Here is a 21,521-nt window from a genome sequence, read left to right on the forward strand (position 1 = left end):
AGGAACGTGAAGGGTTATTTAGCCCGTACCATTGAATAAACATCGCCTTTTAATAAAAGCACATTCAACTCCCGATAGGCGCTCATTCGACCCCGTCAGATTCATTGCGGCATCGCTCCACAACTTTCTGTGGTGACGATAACTTGGCTTGATGGGCCTATCTACTCTCGCAACCTAATTGAACTGCACTAAAACAGAAACATTCAATACACTAGCCACTAGCATTTCTGTTCTACTAAAACTAGTTTTTATCAGACTGAATGATTGATGAATAGTCTTACATTAAACCACCAGGAAAATAAATTGTTGATTGCTCAAAACTCTTTCTATAAACTAACAAAGCTCCTCATAAACTAAAGGTACCTACTCGTAAAGGCGCTTGTAATATTATCGATAGACTGTAAAGAGCAGAGGCTCATAGTTTGTTATGGCATTTACTATACAAAGAATGTGTATTAAATATGTATATAGTCAGTGGTTATAGGTACGTGTACAGTATTACTATCATGATATTATAATCGCATAAGCTTCTTACAGGTAGGTACTCGTAATAATATCTTGAGACTGTAAACTTTGGAAGTATCTTAGAAGTTTTTTTTTTAGAGTGTCTTAGATTTTAGAATAAGATAGTTTGAATTGAAATGAATCCCAAATTAATTGAATGAATTAAGTCAGAAAATTGTCTTCATGTAAGGTACTGAACACCTCTTCAATATTTTTAATTAGGCCTAGTACATGTTTTGTCATGTTACTTTTCAGTGATTATTATCAATTAATGTATACAAACACGTATTTACTAAAAAAATTTATTTTGTCAAATAATTTTCCATTTAAAAAAATCTTAACGCACTTACAGCACGGTCTTTGATCAAATAGCTCTGAATCAGATTAAACTATGAATAACTTTTACTAGCTATGCACACACTGTAAGGATTTCACTATTAATCAATGTCTACATTAAAATGTACATAAATACGTTGATAACACTGTATTACTAACAAAATTAAAGTTCTTTCTCGTGCTTTACCTAGTAAAATAAACATATTTTAATTGTGTATTTTTATTGTCAACAATGTGAAGTAAACTATACAGGTAAAAGTGTTTGATCAACTGTACACTGGTCACAAAGTTGTTAAGAAGACCTTGTGACAAATGGATGTTGTGTCTCTCATTGATGATGTCTTATCCTGTAGGTGATTAGGAAGAAGAAAGTGGTGGAAGGGGGTAGGATACAGGAGGGTTAGGGGAGGAAACAGTTACCCAGACTGATGGATTCATTCAATTATTGCTCGGAAAGGGAACTGGAAGTGATTATTTAAGTGATAACAGAGGTTTTTATGTTACTGAAAAACTGAAAGTTGAAGGAATTCATCATTGAATCAGCTCTTCTTTTTCATACTATGTTTTTTTATCTATTACTTTTTAGAACAGACAACGTTATTTTTCAATTTTGAAACCAAACTGTAGTTGTGATATTTACCAGTTACAATACCATTAATTTAATTTTTTTTCAGTCCAACACTATCACGTCAATAACCTAATTCAATGTTGTATTTGCCAGAGTGACAGTGTATTAAATGAGATTGCATTTGGTTTCTAAGTTACCTGTAAAAGTCCTAAGGTTGTATGCATGTTTTTTGCTGATCGCAAAATTAACAGCTTCAAAATTTCCTGTAGAGGCGGCACTATGTTTGCCTATTTGGAATTATTTGATAGTTTTTTTCAAATATTTTTTTGATCAACATTGTCCATTTTCCTGTAAACTTGATATGATCTGATTAGGTATTGTGTTGATGTTCAGGATACAGGCGGTGGATGGTGGTAACCTAGCTATCCAGGATGTCAGAGAAGAGGACGAAGGACAGTACCAGTGTGTGGCCAAGAATACAGTAGGTCTCAGAGAGTCCACTGTAGCCATCCTCAAGGTTGATTATCTGATTATTGTGTTGATGTGCAGGATACAGGTGGTGGATGGTGGTAACCTAGCTATCCAGGATGTCAGAGAAGAGGACGAAGGACAGTACCAGTGTGTGGCCAAGAACACAGTAGGTCTCAGAGAGTCCACTGTAGCCATCCTCAAGGTTGATTATCTGATTATTGTGTTGATGTGCAGGATACAGGTGGTGGATAGTGGTAACCTAGGTATCCAGGATGTCAGAGAAGAGGACGAAGGACAGTACCAGTGTGTGGCCAAGAACACAGTAGGTCTCAGAGAGTCCACTGTAGCCAACCTCAAGGTTGATTATCTGATTATTGTGTTGATGTGCAGGATACAGGTGGTGGATGGTGGTAACCTAGCTATCCAGGATGTCAGAGAAGAGGACGAAGGACAGTACCAGTGTGTGGCCAAGAACACAGTAGGTCTCAGAGAGTCCACTGTAGCCAACCTTAAGGTTGATTATCTGATTATTGTGTTGATGTGCAGGATACAGGTGGTGGATGGTGGTAACCTAGCTATCCAGGATGTCAGGGAAGAGGACGAAGGACAGTACCAGTGTGTGGCCAAGAACACAGTAGGTCTCAGAGAGTCCACTGTAGCCAACCTCAAGGTTGATTATCTGATTATTGTGTTGATGTGCAGGATACAGGTGGTGGATGGTGGTAACCTAGCTATCCAGGATGTCAGAGAGGAGGACGAAGGACAGTACCAGTGTGTGGCCAAGAACACAGTAGGTCTCAGAGAGTCCACTGTAGCCAACCTCAAGGTTGATGGTAAGTGGGAAAGCAAAAATTAGCGATATATAGGGTGAATCAAAATTCAAGACCCTTAAGTCATCTTTTTCTAAGTGGATTTATATACAGAGATATATTTTTTGTGTTCCTTCAGTCTTAGCAGGAAGTTTCATTTTATGATTTGGAAAATGTTGAGTGTCCCTCAAAAATGGGTGATTTGGAGATTGGAGGGCAACTTAAATTTTACTAAGGTAAACCCCTTCAAGTGACACCTCATTTTGAAGTGTTTACAAAAACTTAAAGAATGGTGAAAACCAGAGTCCGCTATCTCTTCTTTATCCAAAATAGTAACCTGTCAAAGTTAAATGACGTCTACTCTTACATTAATTTTCTGGTTTAAAAAATTAGTTTTCCCTCCACTCTAATTTGTTCCTAAGTAAATATACAGAGATATCCTTTTGGTTGTCGTACAACCTTAGCAGGAAGTTTAATTTTAAGATTTTAAAAATGTTTACTGTCCCCCAAAAATGGGGTATATTGGAGGCAACTCAGAATTTTTAAATGTAAACCCCATTCAAGTGACACCTCATTTTGAACTGTTTATATAAACTTAAAGAATGCTTAAAACCAGAGTTTGCTATCTAGTCTCTATCCAAAACGTTAGCCAATATTATCATTACATTGATTTTTCTTATATTTTTAATGTGTTGACTTCAATACATTTGATGGGCTACCATTTTGGACAGAGAAGAGTTAGCAAACTCTGGTTTCCACCATTCTTTTTTGTTGTAACGTCATCAAAATGAGCTACCACTTGAAGGAGGTATACATTTAAAAAATTTTGGTTGCCCCCATAATCCCCCATTTTTGGGGAACACTCAAAATTTTTATAAAAAATAAGTCAAAATAAATCAGAAATATAACTTCCTGCTAATATTGAACGACCACCATAAGGATATCTCTGTATATCCACTTAAAAGAGTATTAGATAGGGAGGTCCTTGACTTTTGATTCAACCTGTATAATATATTTTGTATTTTTTCTTCTTGATGCTGTTATATTAGTTTAGTATAAAAGTTGTACAGTATTATTTTCGGATATCATCACTGGCCCTACTACTATAGTATATTTCGTCAGTAGGGCGCAAAGTGACTCTTTTCAACCAGAGTTCAAGTTTCATGACTTAAAAGGTCAAAAAATGAGGGATGGTTGAAAAGACACTTCAGTACTTACCGTCAAATTGCTCTGAATGTAGAGTCACGAGACACCCTGTAGTGAGTGAATTATATTAACAGCGAACAATATTTTACATAATACATTGTTCTATTTATAAACTTACTTATAAACTCAAGTACCATTTTAGGTTGTGAGTTGTATTGAACATCACATACAGCACAAATAAAAATTTACTTTATTTTGGTATAATAAGGTGCGTTTAAATTAACTATTTATTTGTCCTATGTTTGACACAGTGCGTCCGTTCCTGATCCAAGGCCCCCAGGACGTGACAGTCCAAGTGGGTGGCACAGTGACGTTCACCTGTGTGGTGGGCGGCGACCCTCTGCCTGACGTGATGTGGCGCCGAGGAGGCGGCAACATGCCTCTGGGACGTGTCACTGTACTACAGGACCGCAGCCTCAAGATACAGTCTGTCACAGTAGAGGACCAGGGCGAGTATGTGTGTGACGTAGACAACGCAGTAGGGAGTCTTGTGGCCAGTGCTGTGCTCACTGTACACTGTAAGTGCTCAGTTGTATACTTTGACAGTAGAAAGTACTGTCATGGGTTCCCTAGCTTATGAATAGGGGACTACTGGGACTACTATTTGTGCTCAACATTTTGACAATCCCTAAATTTTGTATGTAAAAAAATCTATGAAACGTATAAAAACATCATAAAATAACCATAATTAATTAATTAGTTAATTGTTAATAAATTATACTATTTCTACATTAACTGTTTCCAAGATAAAATAGAGCTTGTTGATTTAGTAAGTATGTGGGATGTAGTCCATTTATACGATTGTGACAACCCTGCTCCTTCAATTACAACTAACTCTAGTAGTGCTTTGGTCTGTTTAAGCATTTTAGTCACTTCTGCTCAGTCTAATAAATGTTTTGTCTGTTTAAATAATCATTCTAGACAACCAAAACTTGGTTTAAAAAGTCAAAGGTATCCTATTAATGTGCCCAAAATTACTTCGAATTTTAGTACAGTGTGAATCAAATAAAACGTGTGTTTTTTGTCAAATAAAAATTATTAGAATATATTTTTTATGCTTACTTGCCAGCCTTGCAAGACACATGGACATGATTTGGCTCTAAAGCCTGGTTTACATTGGTCGAGTAAGCTCGGCCGATTTGGATCGGCCCACATACTTGGCCAAGCTTACTTGTTTTAGAAAAGTGGGTTTACATTGCTAAAGTTAATTCGGCCAAGATGACTACATAAGTTTTGATGATTACATGTACAGTTGTGTAAATTATACGTAAACTACCCCGTAATATGCGTGTTACATTTTGAAGGTGCTTAAAGAGGGTGTATAATTTGTTAGTAGAGGAGGTTGATGAATTGGTGGAAGAAGAAAGAAATAGGAAAATGGGACGTAAGTTAAGTTGGGTTGTATGTAGACCTCATGTTTTTAATTTTCTTTTTCCAACTTTTTTTAACTTATTTTTTTAACTCTATGTTTCCTCTTCTGTCTTATATTCAAGTCAAAATATTATTTATATCAATTTTAAAATAACAAAAAGACGAATAAGATTAAAAATTGCTCAACATTGGTCGAGTGGCTGTCTCTTGGCATAAACTACTCGACTCGTCCGCCAGCTGGGTCTGTCACTCAACTCGCCTGTCACTCGACTAGTTAAATTGTCTACACTGGTCAAGTTGATGGTAGAGTACTAGCTCGCCTTTCTAATCTTGCCCTTCTGCTCGACCAATGTAAACCAGGCTTAAAGGTTCCCTGCTCATTTATTTGGGTCCTGGGGTTATTGGGCCTGAGAAAAGTTCATAGCTTCTTAGTGGTTTGAAACTGAACCCAGCTCAGCTGTCCTCGATCACTGAGCTTTTATACTCAAATATATCCTTTGTTAACTTATTTATGGGTAAGATAGGTGAAGTTTTTTTTTTTAATTGATAACTCTAAAATATTATTACTGTACCAACTTATCAAGCATTTTAACTACTTTTGAAACCATTTTTGCTAATTATATGATGTGTGCGACAGCTCCGCCTGTGATCCTGATTCAGCCAGCTGACCAGGAGGTAGAGGAGGGGAGGGAGGCCATGTTTGTTTGTGGAGTGGAAGGCAAGCCAGAGCCTGTGTTGTTCTGGAGCCTGGAGGGTAACCACAGTCTGGTGTTCCCAGGGGAGACTCAGGGTAGACTTAGAGCTGCCTTGAACTCTGCTGGACACACTGTCCTCATCATTCAGGTAGGCCTACTGCATATGAAATACAGGTGTTACAAATGTTTTAAATTTATCTCAACAGTTCACTTATTCAGCACTTACATGTAATCTAATAATTTACAATTCCCAAAGGAGATAATGGGTGTTTAATGAAAATAATAGTATATTTCACTACTATAGTCACAAAAGTGACCCCGAAATGGGACTGTTATGACGAGTATTGAACGATACTTTTCATCACAATGAATAAAAAACTACTTCATCAAACTAAAAAAAAACATTATAATTTAAAGTAACTTTTTTATGTCAGGCAAAGTATTGTTTGTGTAGCGAAAGTAATATTTATGTCAGGAAAAGATCGCTGATCACTACGCTTATTTGTTTTTGGTGTATGGAAATTGACGATTTTCAAAGATCTCAGCTGATGTGTGGAAATGGGTTATTTTCGAATACAGAGTGATGAAAACTGTATTTTTTCTAATCATAATTTTCTTTCTCTTGTATATTTTTACTGCTGTGTCCTTAAGCCTTAAAAACAAAACCATGATACTATTATTTTAACTTCTATCTAGTACCAAGCTAAACTCTTAATGGTGTAAATTATTTCTTATTGTATTAGAGTGAAAATTTAAAAACGTACGTTTTCAGGAAAAGCACTTTGCAAATTTTTTCCCCTTTTTTCAAAACTTTTATAATTTTTTTTATTTCATTAACATTTGAAGTTTCATAAAATGTCCATGGTAACGCAATATCTTTGGTAGTTTTCTTTTTAAAGAGCATCTTTAGTAGAAAAACACAAAATCCTGTCACGACCATAACGGACGTTTAAATGAATATTAAAAATAGTTAATATTATTTTTATAACTATGTTTTGCTATAAACTAATTTACTTTTATGACCATTATACAATAAAAAGGTCACTGAGCTTTAGGTATATTCGGTCTTTCTAGAAAAAAATATAAAAACTCAAAAAATATAAAAAAAGCCAATAAAATCTTTTTAAGTTTGTATAACTCCGAAAAACTTACCTGAGACCCGAAAAATCTTTATGTTTGTATAGAGGTGTGCTTCTTTTGTGTATAAAACATTGAAATATGGCAATATTTTAATTTTTGAAATTTTTAGATAGAAATCATAAACGTGATGGTCAGGGACAAGCGGTACGGTCGTGAATTGTCTGAACTAATCTAAATCTTTCTAAACAATCCTTCAATTATACTGTTAGTTATAATAAAATTATGTGTTTCAATTGAACTAAACTGTTCAATTTACAATTATATTAAAGTTATTGTCACGACCAAACACACTATAATCCATAAGGCTGGATTGGTCGTGAAAAAAACCGCGATGGTCGTGAAACTTTGGTCGTGAAATTACGTGTTATTTGGCTCTGTTCTGGCGGTAGCTCTGCACCTCATGTTCGATGATACAAAGTGGACTTCTAGGTTAATCTAGCAATTGAAATATCTTATAAACAAAAATTAACACCATGTCTACTTCATCAAATGACTACGTACGGTCATGGACACACCGAAATTACAAAAAACACAATCTTTCCTTTATTAATCTTGTGATTCCTCCTTTCAACTCAAAACGACCTGCACTACAATCCTGACGTACACCCCGAACTAGTCTCTAAAACCAACTGACTCCATCGACGCCAGGCTTGCCACTGTCGTGCTCCAAAGTTGAAAATTTTTCCCAAATGGTCGTGACGCCAAATCGAGGGACAGACTTTTTTGTCATGGTAGTCAGTCTGCAATGACAATAAAATTATAATATGCTCCTTTTTTGTAAGTTTAATAACCATTGATGACATAAAAATATGGCCTTATATATTTCGGCATGAATAATTAGTCTAAAAACAGCGTGAAAGTTGGAAAATGTACCCTAGGGACACGTCATGGTCGTGAATCTCGAGACTTTAAAAATACGAAAAAAATACCTAGAACCTATTTAAAACCAAATAAATGTGTGTAACATGTTGCCCCCATCCCAAAAAATATTAAAACACATAATAATAAACTACAAATCCAGTATCTACGAAGTAAAAGGCCAGGGACATGAAAACGTACGTTTTTAAATTTTCACTCATTACCTAAAATTGATAAGAGACTTTTATCGATCGGTAAGATTTTTCAGAAAGGGGTATAGCCCAATGCCATATGGAATTAAAAACAAATCTGGGAAACTAGTGATACAGAGCAAAGAAGGGATACAAGTATGGCAAGAGTATTTTAAAGATCTCTTGAATGTAGAAGAGTTAGAAGAAGAGGAAGAGGAAACCGAGGAAGTGTATCAAAATGTGGAACCAATGGTCCCAGACCCAACAGTACAAGAAGTAGAAAACGCAATCAAGGAATTAAAAAACAATAAAGCTCCAGGAGAGGATTCAGTATCATCAGAATTGATTAAGGCAGGAGGGGCAAGACTAGCGAAGGAGATTCACAAATTGATTCTGGATATTTGGGAAAAAGAAGTGATTCCAAACGAATGGAAGGAAGCGATAGTCATTCCTATTCATAAGAAAGGTGAAAAAAAGAGAATATGGAAAAGTATGGAATACCCAAAAAATTAATAAACTTATCAAAATCAAGCATATCAGAATCTAGGTGTAAGGTTAAGATAAATGGCGAAATCTCAGAAAAGTTTGATGTAAGCACAGGCGTAAGACAGGGGGATGGTTTGTCCCCATTGCTATTTAATTTAGCTTTAGAGGAAGCACTACAAGAAGTAAGGCAAACAGAAGCTGGAATTACAATAGGGACCAAAATAAACGTCCTTGCATTTGCAGATGATGTTGCAATTATAGCGGAGAGTAAAGAAGAGTTGAAAATGCTGGTCACAAAACTCCTAAACCATACAAAGAAAGTTGGTTTAAGAATAAATGAAGGGAAAACAAAAATAATGGAGTGTGGGAGAGCAACCCAAATAAACAATGACAACAATATAGAAATAGAAGGGTACAACTTTAAAAAAGTAAACAACTTCACTTATTTGGGAGTAATGCTGACGAATAATAATGAAGAAGATATGGAAATACAACAAAGAATAAATGCAGCACACAGAAGTTTATCAGCATCCCACAAACTATTAAGCTCTCGAATACTATCACACAAAACAAAACTCCGTATATATAAAACCAGTTCTGTTATACGGCTCAGAAAATTGGGTGTTAAGTAAAAAAACAGAAAAACGTTTGATAGTATTTGAGAACAAAATATTGAGAAAAATATATGGTCCAACCTTTGAAGATGGAGAGTGGAGGATAAAACACAATGCAGAGTTGAGGCAATTATATATGGACCCAGACATAGTGGCCGAGGTGAGAGGTAGGAGAATGAGATGGGCTGGCCATCTACTAAGGAAAGAGGACGACTCCTTAGTCAAGAACGTCCTTTTGAACAATCCGGAGGGCAGAAGACCACCAGGAAGGCCCAAGTTGAGATGGCGAGACCAGGTTAGAAAAGACCTAAGAAGACTGGGAAGAAGGGAAGATGAGGCAATGGATAGAAAAATCTGGAGGCAGTGTGTTGGCCAGGCAAAGTACCACCTTGGGTACCAAGAGCCACGGCAGTAAGTAAGTAAGTATTACCTAAAATTGAATGTAATCCTAAATTTTATGATTTACTAGTACTTCTTGTCATTTGTGGAGATTTAACTAATAATTTTGTTCACAGGATGTACAGAGAAACGACAGTGGACTCACAGTGATGTGTGCTGCAGTCAATTCAGCAGGTAAATACAAATCAGAAAACTATAATGTTTAAATTGGTAATGTGTATGAAATTGGGTTGTAAAATGTAAATGATACTTTATGAATACACACTGTAAGAAGGTACCCTAGTGGAAGACATCAATAGAAATCAATAGAAAAATCTATTGATATCACTAGATGCTTATTGATATCAATAGATGTTCATGGATATCATTACAAGTAAATACAAACAAATAGACATCACTGAAAACTTAGTCAATACATATCACTAGACATCTATAAACATAAAATATATCAATATAGACCATTTGAGCAAACAAATCGTTCACTGATATCAATAGAGAATATTTTTTAAATATGTTAGATGTAAATATAAATCAATAGACATCAATACGGATAAATAAAATGCAAAATATCTCTAACATGTATCACATATGAACATTATGGATTAGGTATACAAAATACCAATGTAAACTTTGTGAAATAAACAGTAATAAAAATGTTATTTTTTGAAAAAAGGAAAAACTCTAGTTCTAGGTCATAGGCGTTAGCTGAGGTACCTAAAACTCAATATAGGTAATTTAAAAATATATAATTTTAAAATTGTTGTAAAACAGTTACAACTTGTATTAAAACTTATTTTTTAAACTGCCAAAAACTGATTGCTAAACATTAAAATTGTTGTAAAACAGTTAGTTACAACATGTATTAAAAATTATTTTTTAAACTGCCAAAAACTGATTGCTAAACATTAAAATTGTTGTAAAACAGTTTACAACTTGTATTAAAACTGATTTTCTTAAACTTCAAAAAAGTGGTTGTAAAACAATAATTTTAAAATTGTTCGTATTGAAACTTATTTTTTTCAACTCCAAAAAACTTATTGTTAAACAATTTTAAAATTGTTTCAATCTTATATCAAAATTGTTGTAATATGAAGTTTAAATCAAGATGTTTTAAAATTGTTATACAACAATTATTGTAATACAGCTTTCGACAACTTTAAACAATTTTTTTGCTTATTGGGTTATCGTTAGGTTTAAAAATGCCTCACAAATTCATTATTGAATTCCTTATTTCTAGAAATCAATAAAAATAAATTGTATTGACACTATTCATATCACCCAAGTAGCAAGAAAACAGTTTGAACTGGTAATAAAACATCTTTGAAACATGTTAACCCTAGTGGAAGACATCAATAGAAATCAATAGAAAAAATCTATTGATATCACTAGATGCTTAGTGATATCAATAGATGTTCATGGATATCATTACAAGTAAATACAAACAAATAGACATCACTGAAAACTTAGTCAATACATATCACTAGACATCTATAAACATAAAATATATCAATATAGATCATTAGAGCAAACAAATCGTTCATTGATATCAATAGAGAATATTTTTTAAATACGTTAGATGTAAATGTAAATCAATAGACATCAATACGGGTAAATAAAATTCAAAATATCTCTAAAATGAATCACATATGAGCATTATGGATTATACAAACTATCAATGTAAAGTGGTTAAATAAACAGTAATAAGAATGTTATTTTTTGAAAAAAGGAAAAACTCTAGTTTTAGGTCATAGACGTTAGCTGAGGTACCTAAAACTTAATATAATTTAAAAATATATAATTTTAAAATTGTTGTAAAACAGTTACAACTTGTATTAAATCTTATTTTTAAACTGCCAAAAACTGATTGCTAAACAATTTTAAAATTGTTGTAAATCAGTTTACAACTTGTATTAAAACTAATTTTTTTAAACTTCAAAAAACTGATTGTTAAACATTTTTTAAATTTTTTCAATCTTATATCAACATTGTTGTAATATGAAGTTTAAATCAAAATGTTTTAAAATTGTTATACAACAATTGTAATACAGCTTTTGACAACTTTTAACAATTTCTTTTAATGGGTTATTTTTAGGGATAAAAATCACTCACAAATTCATCATTTAATTCCTTATTTCTAGAAATCAATAAAAATAAATTGTATTGACACTATTCACATCACCCAAGTAGTAAGAAAACAGTTTGAACTGGTAATAAAACAGTTTTGAAACATGTTAAAGCATAATTACATGCATGGGTAGCTACATGCTTGAAATGACACAAATGCCATTGAAAAATCTTTTAAGTTCAATTATGAGGCCTAACACAGCTTCTCGCATTCAAAGTGGCTATCATTACATAGTCAGATATGAAGTGTTCGTGGCGTAGTGGCTTAGACAGCCGGCTACCATGCTGGAGTCCCAGGTTCAAATCACGGAAACACCACAAGCTTTTTGACAAGAATTATATTTCTTTTTCATTTTTATTTTATTTTTAGTGCATAGTAGATGTGATTCAATGTGTTGAAACAAATTAAAAATAGTTTATTAACAAGCTACAAATTATTTTCAATTAAGCTAATGACTCGGATTCTATATTTACTTGTATTGATATGTATTGATGTGTATTGATGTGTATTGGCCCAAATACACATACGTATCAATACGTATCAATATACAATTTTTGTATTGATATACAGACTGTCCCAAAAGTCCCGGACCAGTTTAATATTTTATAAACGACAACAGATAAATTAATAAGATTTTGCACATCAACACCACACTTAAAAATCTACTTTTTTAAGGGACTATCAATTTTCTGTCATATCATGGGGACGTCCCGCAAGGAGTCAGAAGGAAATCTTAAATAGAAGCGTAGGTTGATATGCACATCAAATTAAAGACCTTTACTATTAGATTACAATGCCGTAAATTCAAGCTCAAAAGAACGCCTGAGTAAAAAATGGCAGCCGTTCAAAGATTTCTTGAACCTGCCATTTTGAATCTTTGAACGACTGCCATTTTTTACTCAGGCGTTCTTTTGAGCTTGAATTTACGGCATTGTAATCTACAAGTGAAGACCTTTAATTTGATATGCATATTGACCTATGCTTACGTTAACAATTTTTTTCCGATTCTTAGGGCTGTGCCCCCAAATGCAAATTAAATGAATCTTTGAACCACTGTCATTCTTGACTTGTTTATCCGTTTGAGTTCAAATTTGCGGCATTATATTTTGCTAGTAAAGACCTTTAATTTGATGTACATGTCAACCTATGCTTCTATTTAAGATTTCCTTCTGACTCCTTGCGGGACGTCCCCATGATGTGACAGAAAATTGATATTTCCTTAAAAAAGTAGATTTTTAGGTGTGGTGGTGATGTACCAAATCTTATTGATTTATCTGTTGTCGTTTAGAAAATATTTAACCGGTCCGGGACATTTGGAACAGTCTGTATATTGATCTCTTCCACTAGGGAAAGCATATAGGTACATGCTTGAAATGACAAATGCCATTGAAAATCTTTTTCAATTATGAGGCCTAACACAGCTTCTCGCATTCAAAATGGCTATCATTACTTAGTCCAACATGAAGCGTCTGTGGTGTAATGGCTAAGACAACCGGCTTACATGCTGGAATCCCCGGTTCAAATCTCGGGAACTCACTGAACTTTTTGCCAAGATTTTTTTTACTTTTTAATTTTATTTTTAGTGCATAGTTGATATTATTTAATGTTTTGAAACAAATTAAAAATGGTTTTTTAACAAGCTACAAATTATTTTCAAATAAGCTAATGACTCGGATCCTATTTACTTGTATTGATATGTATTGATGTGTATTGGCCCAAATACACATACGTATCAATACGTATCAATATACAATTTTTGTATTGATATATATTGATCTCTTCCACTAGGGTAGACTGAAAACACTTAACTGTGGGTAGTTATTAGTTTTCAGATTTAAGTTTAGTCTCATCTTAGCCTTATTTATATTAGGCATTTTGAAGTGAAAGAACCTTCTATTTATACAATTTTTTGATACATTATTTTGTCATATTTTTAACTGACACAGCTAGGGTTTTAGTTTAGGTTTTAGTTTTTTAAATAATTTGATTATTGACAAAAACCTGTGACAATCAGGTTCAGATGTTCTGCGAGCACGCCTGACAGTGACATCTCCTGAGCACCTACCTCCGCCTGTCATAGAGCTCGGCCCCGCCAACCAGACTCTGCCACTACGAACCTTGGCAGTGCTGCGATGTCTGGCCACTGGCAGCCCCCCACCTATCATCACCTGGTACAAGGGTGGAGTCCCCGTCACCAAGGGCCATGACAGGATCAACATCACGGAGACTGGCACTCTGGTGATCAATGGTATGTTTGTGTTTTAGTGAGATTCCCTATAGAGAAATGGCTCGGCTGTTGCCATAGTCTTCATCGAACAGCATTTGAACAGTTTTGAACTTTTTTGTAGTTGAACTGTTCTGACCTAATCTGGAATTTGTTCAATATTAATATAAGTTACTTACCATATGTTCGACCTCAGTAACCATGGTACACTTTTGCCCTCTTTGTTCCACGGCCCTCAGAAGCCAAAAACATAATTTATTCAAATTTTACAAATGCAGCAGAGTTTCGCTATTCCAAAGCTCGAATAGCGAACATTGATAATGACATCTCAAAGAACAGTGGAAAATTCAGCAATATCTCGAATGTCAGCAAAATTTGCATTGTTGCTGCAAATGGTGGAGAATCTGACAATGATACCTCAAATGTCGGCAAAGTGTGTTTGTGGTGTGTCCATGAACAATACAAAAGTTTTTATTATGTACAGTAAAATATTGCAGAAACATTATTGCCAGTTTGTCGCCTGTGATAGTGACAATGATTGCAACATAGTCATAATCATTCTTGATCAACATATTTGCCATCGTAGCTATATTAAAAGTCAACTGCGATTACAACAGTGTAGTCTTTGATACGTTGATACTATTAAGAAATTTTCTTATTCCCAACACCCATCACAAACCCAAACCGGTTACGGACCCAATTAGTTCAAAATAGCGAGACCGTATTGTACATATCCTTACATTGACAAACTACAATATTCAGGGCCGTATTTACCTAAAGGCGGACACAGCAGTTCCCGGGAGCCTCAATTTTTTTTCTTGATAAATTTATTTCACCGATAATCTGTTTTACGGGGGACTTCCGGGCTCGCGCAAGACGCTAACTATTTATTCGAGGCCACAAACACTTTCATGATTTCACGCGATCGATGAAGACGAAGATGGCGTCTCCATGCTCGCGCTGGGCGCAAATTATTTCTCTGCAGCCATAGGAGACGTTCATGATTCCACCATGATCGCAGGAGACGAGGATGATGTCTCTATGATCGTTCACTTTTGCGGATTTCCCGTGAACGTAGAATTTGTTCATGATCCCTTTACGACCGCGGCAGATGCAGATGTCCACGATTTTACTGTGACCGCAGAAGACCCTTACAATTATTTATTACATAGTCCGCACTATTGAGTACCTACTACAACTTTCCTAGATAATTAGACCAATTTGTTAATTCCAAGGCAAAAATGTGGTTCGGATTTCACTATAAACTGCAGGTCCTTTAGTTGCCATTAGCTGTATGGGACCGCTGTGTCTAAGGAATATGCTGGCCTTAGTCACTAACAAGACTACAAACCACACCACTCATCCTACACTCATCCTTCACTCATATTTGGCTTAAAATACATACTTTGTATGGTCGCCATTTCAATGAATGAGTATTAAAAGTATTTGGCCGCAATCCCAGATTTTGTATAAATCAATTATAGTATATATCAATTAAAATATTTTAAATTAATTATTTCTGAAACAACCCGATTTTTATCCGATGCCCAAAGATTAAGTGGCGCCGATAGAAGACCTCTTATAATACATGTATTATAAAAAAAATAAGAGACTTTTTATTTTATTATCTATACTCCAGGTCTTTATGCCGATCAGATTGATGAAAACAAAAGGCCAAATCGAGTTGAACCAATACTACGTGTATTTTTACCCTTAACATTCCGTAGAATCAGAATATGTCCCTCTGGTGAGAGCCGCCAATGATGATTTAGCTCATTGATTCCAAATACAGCCCTGACAATATTTAAATTTTGATTATGAAAATATAACTAACCCTATACTGTTCAGTGATCATCTAGCAACCAGATGTCTAATGGGTGGTTTTTAACACAACTATCATTTTTATGGGTAATGTTTTATAAGTTACTAGAGGCTAAAATATTTATATTGCAGCGTTGAAATGAAAATCATTAAATTATAAGATAATATACTAAAATTAATATCAGTGAAAACATAGGCTAAGTCGAATTAATAATGCCTATTATTACCTATTATAACACCCAAAATCTAGTGTTAGAATGTGTTGCTTGTGGCAATTAGTTGTGTTGTAAACAATAGCATTGCCTCTTTGCTCCAAAATAATTTTTTTTAAATCAATTTAGCTACATGGTGTTGTTAATAAATACACCTTACTTACAAAAATAAATTATTAATTAGACGGTATTTGCTATCAGTTTATCAAGAATCCCAGCAGGTTAAATCTCAACTAAAGTTAATAACATAGCTGGTAGTAGCAAAACAACTTTAACAAAGAAATGTGTTACCAGACACTGTTGCGAGTGACGAAGGTGTGTACACTTGTGTTGCATCGTCGCGAAGTGGTAAAGCAACATGGAGTGCTATCTTGAAGCTGGAGTCACGCACAAACCCAAATGCTCACTTCTTCCGAAGCCCAGAACTGACAACATTACCAGGACCTCCCAGTAGACCAGTCATAGTCAACACAACCCACAACAGTATCACGGTGTCCTGGACAAGGAACAACAAAATCGGATCTTCCTCTCTACTGGGATATCAGGTATAAAGTGTAGTCTAGACTATAATAAGTTGTTAGCAAGCTTTTTATAAGGTGCATAGACAAGTTTATGATGCTCCAACATTGAATACAAAAACATTTTTAATCAAAAGATTTTCCCCTCAACATGTTGACTGTGTTGTAAAGTAAAAAAAGTAAGTTTCTTCAAAAGAGTAAGATTGATGGCACAGTATACTGTATAGTAACAATTATCGTTGTGGCAAAACTTTACTAGAGTTAAGTATAATGAACTCTTGTTTTTTATCATTACAGTAGGATATTTTAAAATGATTACTGTAATCTAAAAATAAACGCTATTGCAAGAGTAGTGGAAACGCTGCAAAATTAGTCAAAAGGACTATTACTGGTGCTTAGGCTACTTTCCCAATTTCACTTATAATCTTTAAATGTACAGTATACAGTATAACAACATAGACCAAGAGGATTGCCTGTAAACTAAACTGAATGTGCCCAAAAGGCTTTTATAGATGAGTGGGACCATGTCTGGGAGACCGATGCCAGATTATCAAATGTGTTACAATAGAGGGATTTTACTGTAGTTGGCTGACTGTCTATGTCTTGTGTTTGTCTAGGTGGAACTGTTCAGTAGAGACCCGAATGCGTCAGGTCGCAGTGGAGGAGGTAGTGGCTGGGTGGTGGTGGCTAGAAGAGTCCCAGGACCTACATATACCCAGACACACCTGGGACCTGGGTTGCTGTATACCTTCCTGGTAAGGGCGGAGAACTCTCATGGCCTCTCTCCCCCAAGCCCCCCGTCCACCCCCACTGTGCTGTCACTGGGGGTGAGAGGTGTGGAGGGAGGGGACCATCAGTTGAAGGAGGCGCAGGCTAGCCTGTCAGCTGGACATGTGGTGGAGCTGACTGCCATACAACCCACTAGCGCTACATCCATCAAACTGGCCTGGGAGGTAGGTTCTAAGGTGTTGATCAATATAAAACCTTGTACAGTTTTTCAAACCAAAATTTCAGGTTTACCCATTAGAAAAGAAACATTTTTCAATCAAATGCTTTTGACTGTGATTGCAAACTTGCCTTAGCATGCTTCAACAATCAGTACATTATTTTATTTCATTCGCCTCAGTTTTTGTGATGGATTGACTCATCGCTGTATGTTCTCTTTGCAGATTGTCAATGCGGACTTTGTGGAGGGTTTCTACATTTACTCTCGCTCACTTGACTCACATCTCAAGTCCACAAACATGCTAACCGTGCTGCATGCTGGCGAGGCCTCAGGTTTCCTTGTCACTGGCCTTAGGCCGTTCACGAGATACCTCTTCTTCCTGATCCCCTTCTACAAGAACGTCGATGGGAGGCCATCAAATTCCAGAAGTGCTAGAACAATGGAGGACGGTGAGTGAAATGTTTCATCAATGTTTTAGGCCAGGAGTTCCTTTGATTGTAATTCCTCAGAAAACGTTGACATATTTGTTTTAACATTTTATCGCAAAATAATGTGCTTATAAAAAGTGTTTGTTGAACTGTTCTAAGTAAGTTCAAAATAAGATCTTTAGTTGTTTTTGATGATGACATCTTCAATTCAATATTTTGACCGATAATGTCCTGTTCTATGTTAAATGAGGTATATAACAATCGACAAAAACCTGAATTTCGATATTTTCAACCTTAATTAGTTATATCGGCCGTACTAAAAATTTTACATTGCCGACAAGAGGTCCCTTTTCGCTTTCCACATCACATTTTGTGTAGAGACTATGGTTTGTAAAAATGAGCAGGATTTTAAACAACAGTTTTATTTTACAGTGGTGTTTTATTTGGTGTTTGAAATCTATATTTCAGTGCCCACGGAGGCTCCTCAAGACATGGAGGCGGTGCTTCTCAACTCCACGGCTGTTTTCCTCAAGTGGAAGCCTCCTCCACCTCACTCCTGCAATGGTGTATTGCGCTCATATCAGGTAATGGTGTATTGCACTCATATCAAGTAATGGTGTATTGCGCTCATATCAGGTAATGGTGTATTGCGCTCATATCAAGTAATGGTGTATTGTGTTCAGTTCAAGTAATGGTGTATTGCGTTCAGATCAGGTAATGGTGTATTGCGCTCATAACAAGTAATGGTGTAGGCCTATTGCATTCAGATCAAGAAATGGTGTATTGCAATCTGATCAAGTAATGGTGTATTGCTTTCAGATCAAGAAATGGTTTATTGCATTCAGATCAAGTAATGGTGTGTTGCGCTCATATCAAGTAATGGTGTATTGCGCTCATATCAAGTAATGGTGTATTGCGTTCAGATCAAGAAATGGTTTATTGCATTCAGATCAAGTAATGGTGTGTTGCGCTCATATCGAGTAATGGTGTATTGCGCTCATATCAAGTAATGGTGTATTGCGTTCAGATCCAGAAATGGTTTATTGCAATCTGATCGAGTAATGGTTCACTGTCCCTGTTACCACTCAGATTAAACATTTGCTTTGGTTTCTGAAGAATACATCCCATCCATTTTACCATCAATTTTAGCCAGTGTTTTACTCACAGAGAACATATGGTTGGACAGCTTCTTATACTGTAGAATGAATGTGACCCAACTAAAGTTCTATTTGTTTTAGTAATTTTTCATACTATAATACTTTAAATGGAGAATACAATTATCCATAGATAATCACAAGAGTCATTTAAGTTCAACTAGATTAAATTGTGTGTTAAGTTAGATTAAATTAAATTTTGCGAATAAGAAGATTGCAATATTTGATACTGTGTAGGTGGTGGTGAGAGCAGGTCATCTGGTACTCAGCAACATCAGTGTGCCTGCTGATACTCCCTCCCTGCTGCTGACCAACCTCACAGCAGGGGTGGTGTATGTGGTGGAGGCAGCGGGGGCCACTAGGGTAGGGGCAGGGCCTTACACTGCCCCCGCCACACTCAGACTAGACCCATCCATGCCTTACAACCGGTCAGTGGTTCAGCATTGGTTTGGAAATATAGACAACTAATGTTCCCAATATTAGTGGCACTGAAAATTATTTTTTTCTTTAAGATGGATCCCAACTATTTTAATTTTTTTAATAAGTCCAGAACTGATCATATCTGTAGTAAAATACAAGTACTATGGATTATTACAATACTGACCACAAGTATTGTACTATTTGTAACTTCTCAACTATTTAAATTAATCAGAGTTAAGCTGTTGTGTCTTAATGTCCTGAAAAACTATTGAATTGAACCAGTTGTTTTTCTTATTTTTATCATAATATACAGAGTTTAGAAAAATTTTCTCTGGACGCTAAAACTTTCCAGAAGAATACAAACCATTTATATGTACGCGTATAAAATTTTTTATGGAATTATAAAAATGGTTTATTTATTTCCTGGGCGTATTTGGGCTAGGGACAGGAGATCCAGCAGGGACAATAATAGGGGTCCGGGCTTTTACGGGGATGATTTGACCACCCTAAATTAACCACCAATTTTTATCAAGGTAGTTTTAATCACACAGTCAGACAAGAAAAGTAAAGGTTTTTGTTTTTATAAACCATTAACACTATCCTAAGGAATTAATAGTGTTGACAATTATTTTTTCTATCCTTTAAATAAATTAATGCACCTACATTGATTCATTTCTGGGTAGCTGAGTGGTTGTAGTGCTTATGCCTAACAATCAAAAGGTTGCCGTTTCGATCCTGAGAAAAGTCACTAGCTTTTTATTTGTTCTAAACTGGACCCAGCTATCCCTGATCATAGTGCCTTAAATAAACAATCCTACTGATGAAACAGCTGATATTAGTCAGTCAGCAACAAACAAAGCTACAGATCATCTCCCACCATTCTACACTCATCCATCGCTCATATTTTAGTTTACAAATACACACCAAGGCGGTATCTCCATCTCCATAATTGATAATGATAATGATTATTTTGACAGTGTTCCTTTGGTGTGTATGCTAAGCAAAATATTTTTTTTTTCCAAGCTGCTAAAACCAATTTTATTACTGTCTAAATCAAAACAAAGTAACCATATAATGTAAACTTTTCCCAGAAGACCAGTAGGATTGGAGAGTCCTGTTGCGTCCAGTTCAGAGTTTGTGACAGAGACTTGGTTTGTAGCCTTGCTTGGCTCACTGCTCACTGTCATGCTGCTCATGTTCGCTGCCATGCTCATTGTCCGGAGACGGCAACTTCTCGCCAAAAAAACAAATTTGCCAGGTATGTTTATATAGTAAACAAAAACAACCTAAGAATATATAGCTTAACAATTTTAGGAAGGTGAGTATTGCCCCTGGAAGATTTGGAGGACATTACATTGCTATTGGGCCTGCAATAATTATTACGTTGTTAAATTAATCAAAATTAAACAATGTAAAATCTTTTACAACACATATATTTCAAATGATAATAATAGTATATTTCACTACTAGTCACGAAAGTGACCCAGTGACATGCGAGTAGAAGACGAGATGGGGAAACAGTATCGAGCCCCGAAATGGGACTTCATGACGAGTATTGAACGATACTTTTTATCACAATGAAAAAAACCATGGTACTTCATCAAACTTAAAAAATTATCTGATATTTCGTAATCTATTCATTTTTCTAATCCAAACACAATACGGCTGTACAATTAATTTTAATGTCAAATTCAGCTGATTCTGTTAATAAAAATTGTATTTAAATATAAATCAATTTTCTGTTATGTATTTTTAATTAAAACAAAATGGTGCTCGCTCGGGAACTTCAGGTGTAACTTTGTTGATGTCAGGCAAAGTATTGTTTGTGTACTGTGAAAGTAATGTTTATGTCAGGAAAAGTCAGCTGATCACTATTTGTTTTTGGTGTATGGAAATTGATGATTTTCAAAGATCTCAGCTGTATGGAAATGGGCTATTTTCGAATACATAGTGACAAAAAAGAGTTTAAATAATATAGCAAGCAATTGTTGTGTAACATCATATTTATACTTTTGCCACCAAATG

The 21,521-nt window shown here is 35.2% G+C and overlaps 1 protein-coding gene across 1 annotated transcript in view; it reads left to right on the forward strand.

Annotated features, from left to right (window-relative positions):
* Nucleotides 1-21,521, forward strand: part of LOC128999327 (protein sax-3-like) — a 33,425-nt gene that overhangs the window by 4,231 nt on the left and 7,673 nt on the right. Inside the window, exons 2-12 of the mRNA XM_054425763.1 lie at nt 2,582-2,712; nt 4,146-4,412; nt 5,903-6,108; nt 9,765-9,822; nt 13,788-14,021; nt 16,325-16,575; nt 17,166-17,501; nt 17,718-17,943; nt 18,391-18,506; nt 19,314-19,504; nt 20,588-20,754. Of these exons, the coding sequence (XP_054281738.1) occupies nt 2,582-2,712; nt 4,146-4,412; nt 5,903-6,108; nt 9,765-9,822; nt 13,788-14,021; nt 16,325-16,575; nt 17,166-17,501; nt 17,718-17,943; nt 18,391-18,506; nt 19,314-19,504; nt 20,588-20,754 (2,183 nt within the window). The remainder of the gene's footprint in view (nt 1-2,581; nt 2,713-4,145; nt 4,413-5,902; nt 6,109-9,764; nt 9,823-13,787; nt 14,022-16,324; nt 16,576-17,165; nt 17,502-17,717; nt 17,944-18,390; nt 18,507-19,313; nt 19,505-20,587; nt 20,755-21,521) is intronic.

Source organism: Macrosteles quadrilineatus, unplaced genomic scaffold (assembly GCF_028750875.1).
Source record: "Macrosteles quadrilineatus isolate MER2022 unplaced genomic scaffold, UCM_ALF_1.0 Scaffold_1__1_contigs__length_201487025, whole genome shotgun sequence".
NCBI lineage: Eukaryota > Metazoa > Arthropoda > Insecta > Hemiptera > Cicadellidae > Macrosteles > Macrosteles quadrilineatus.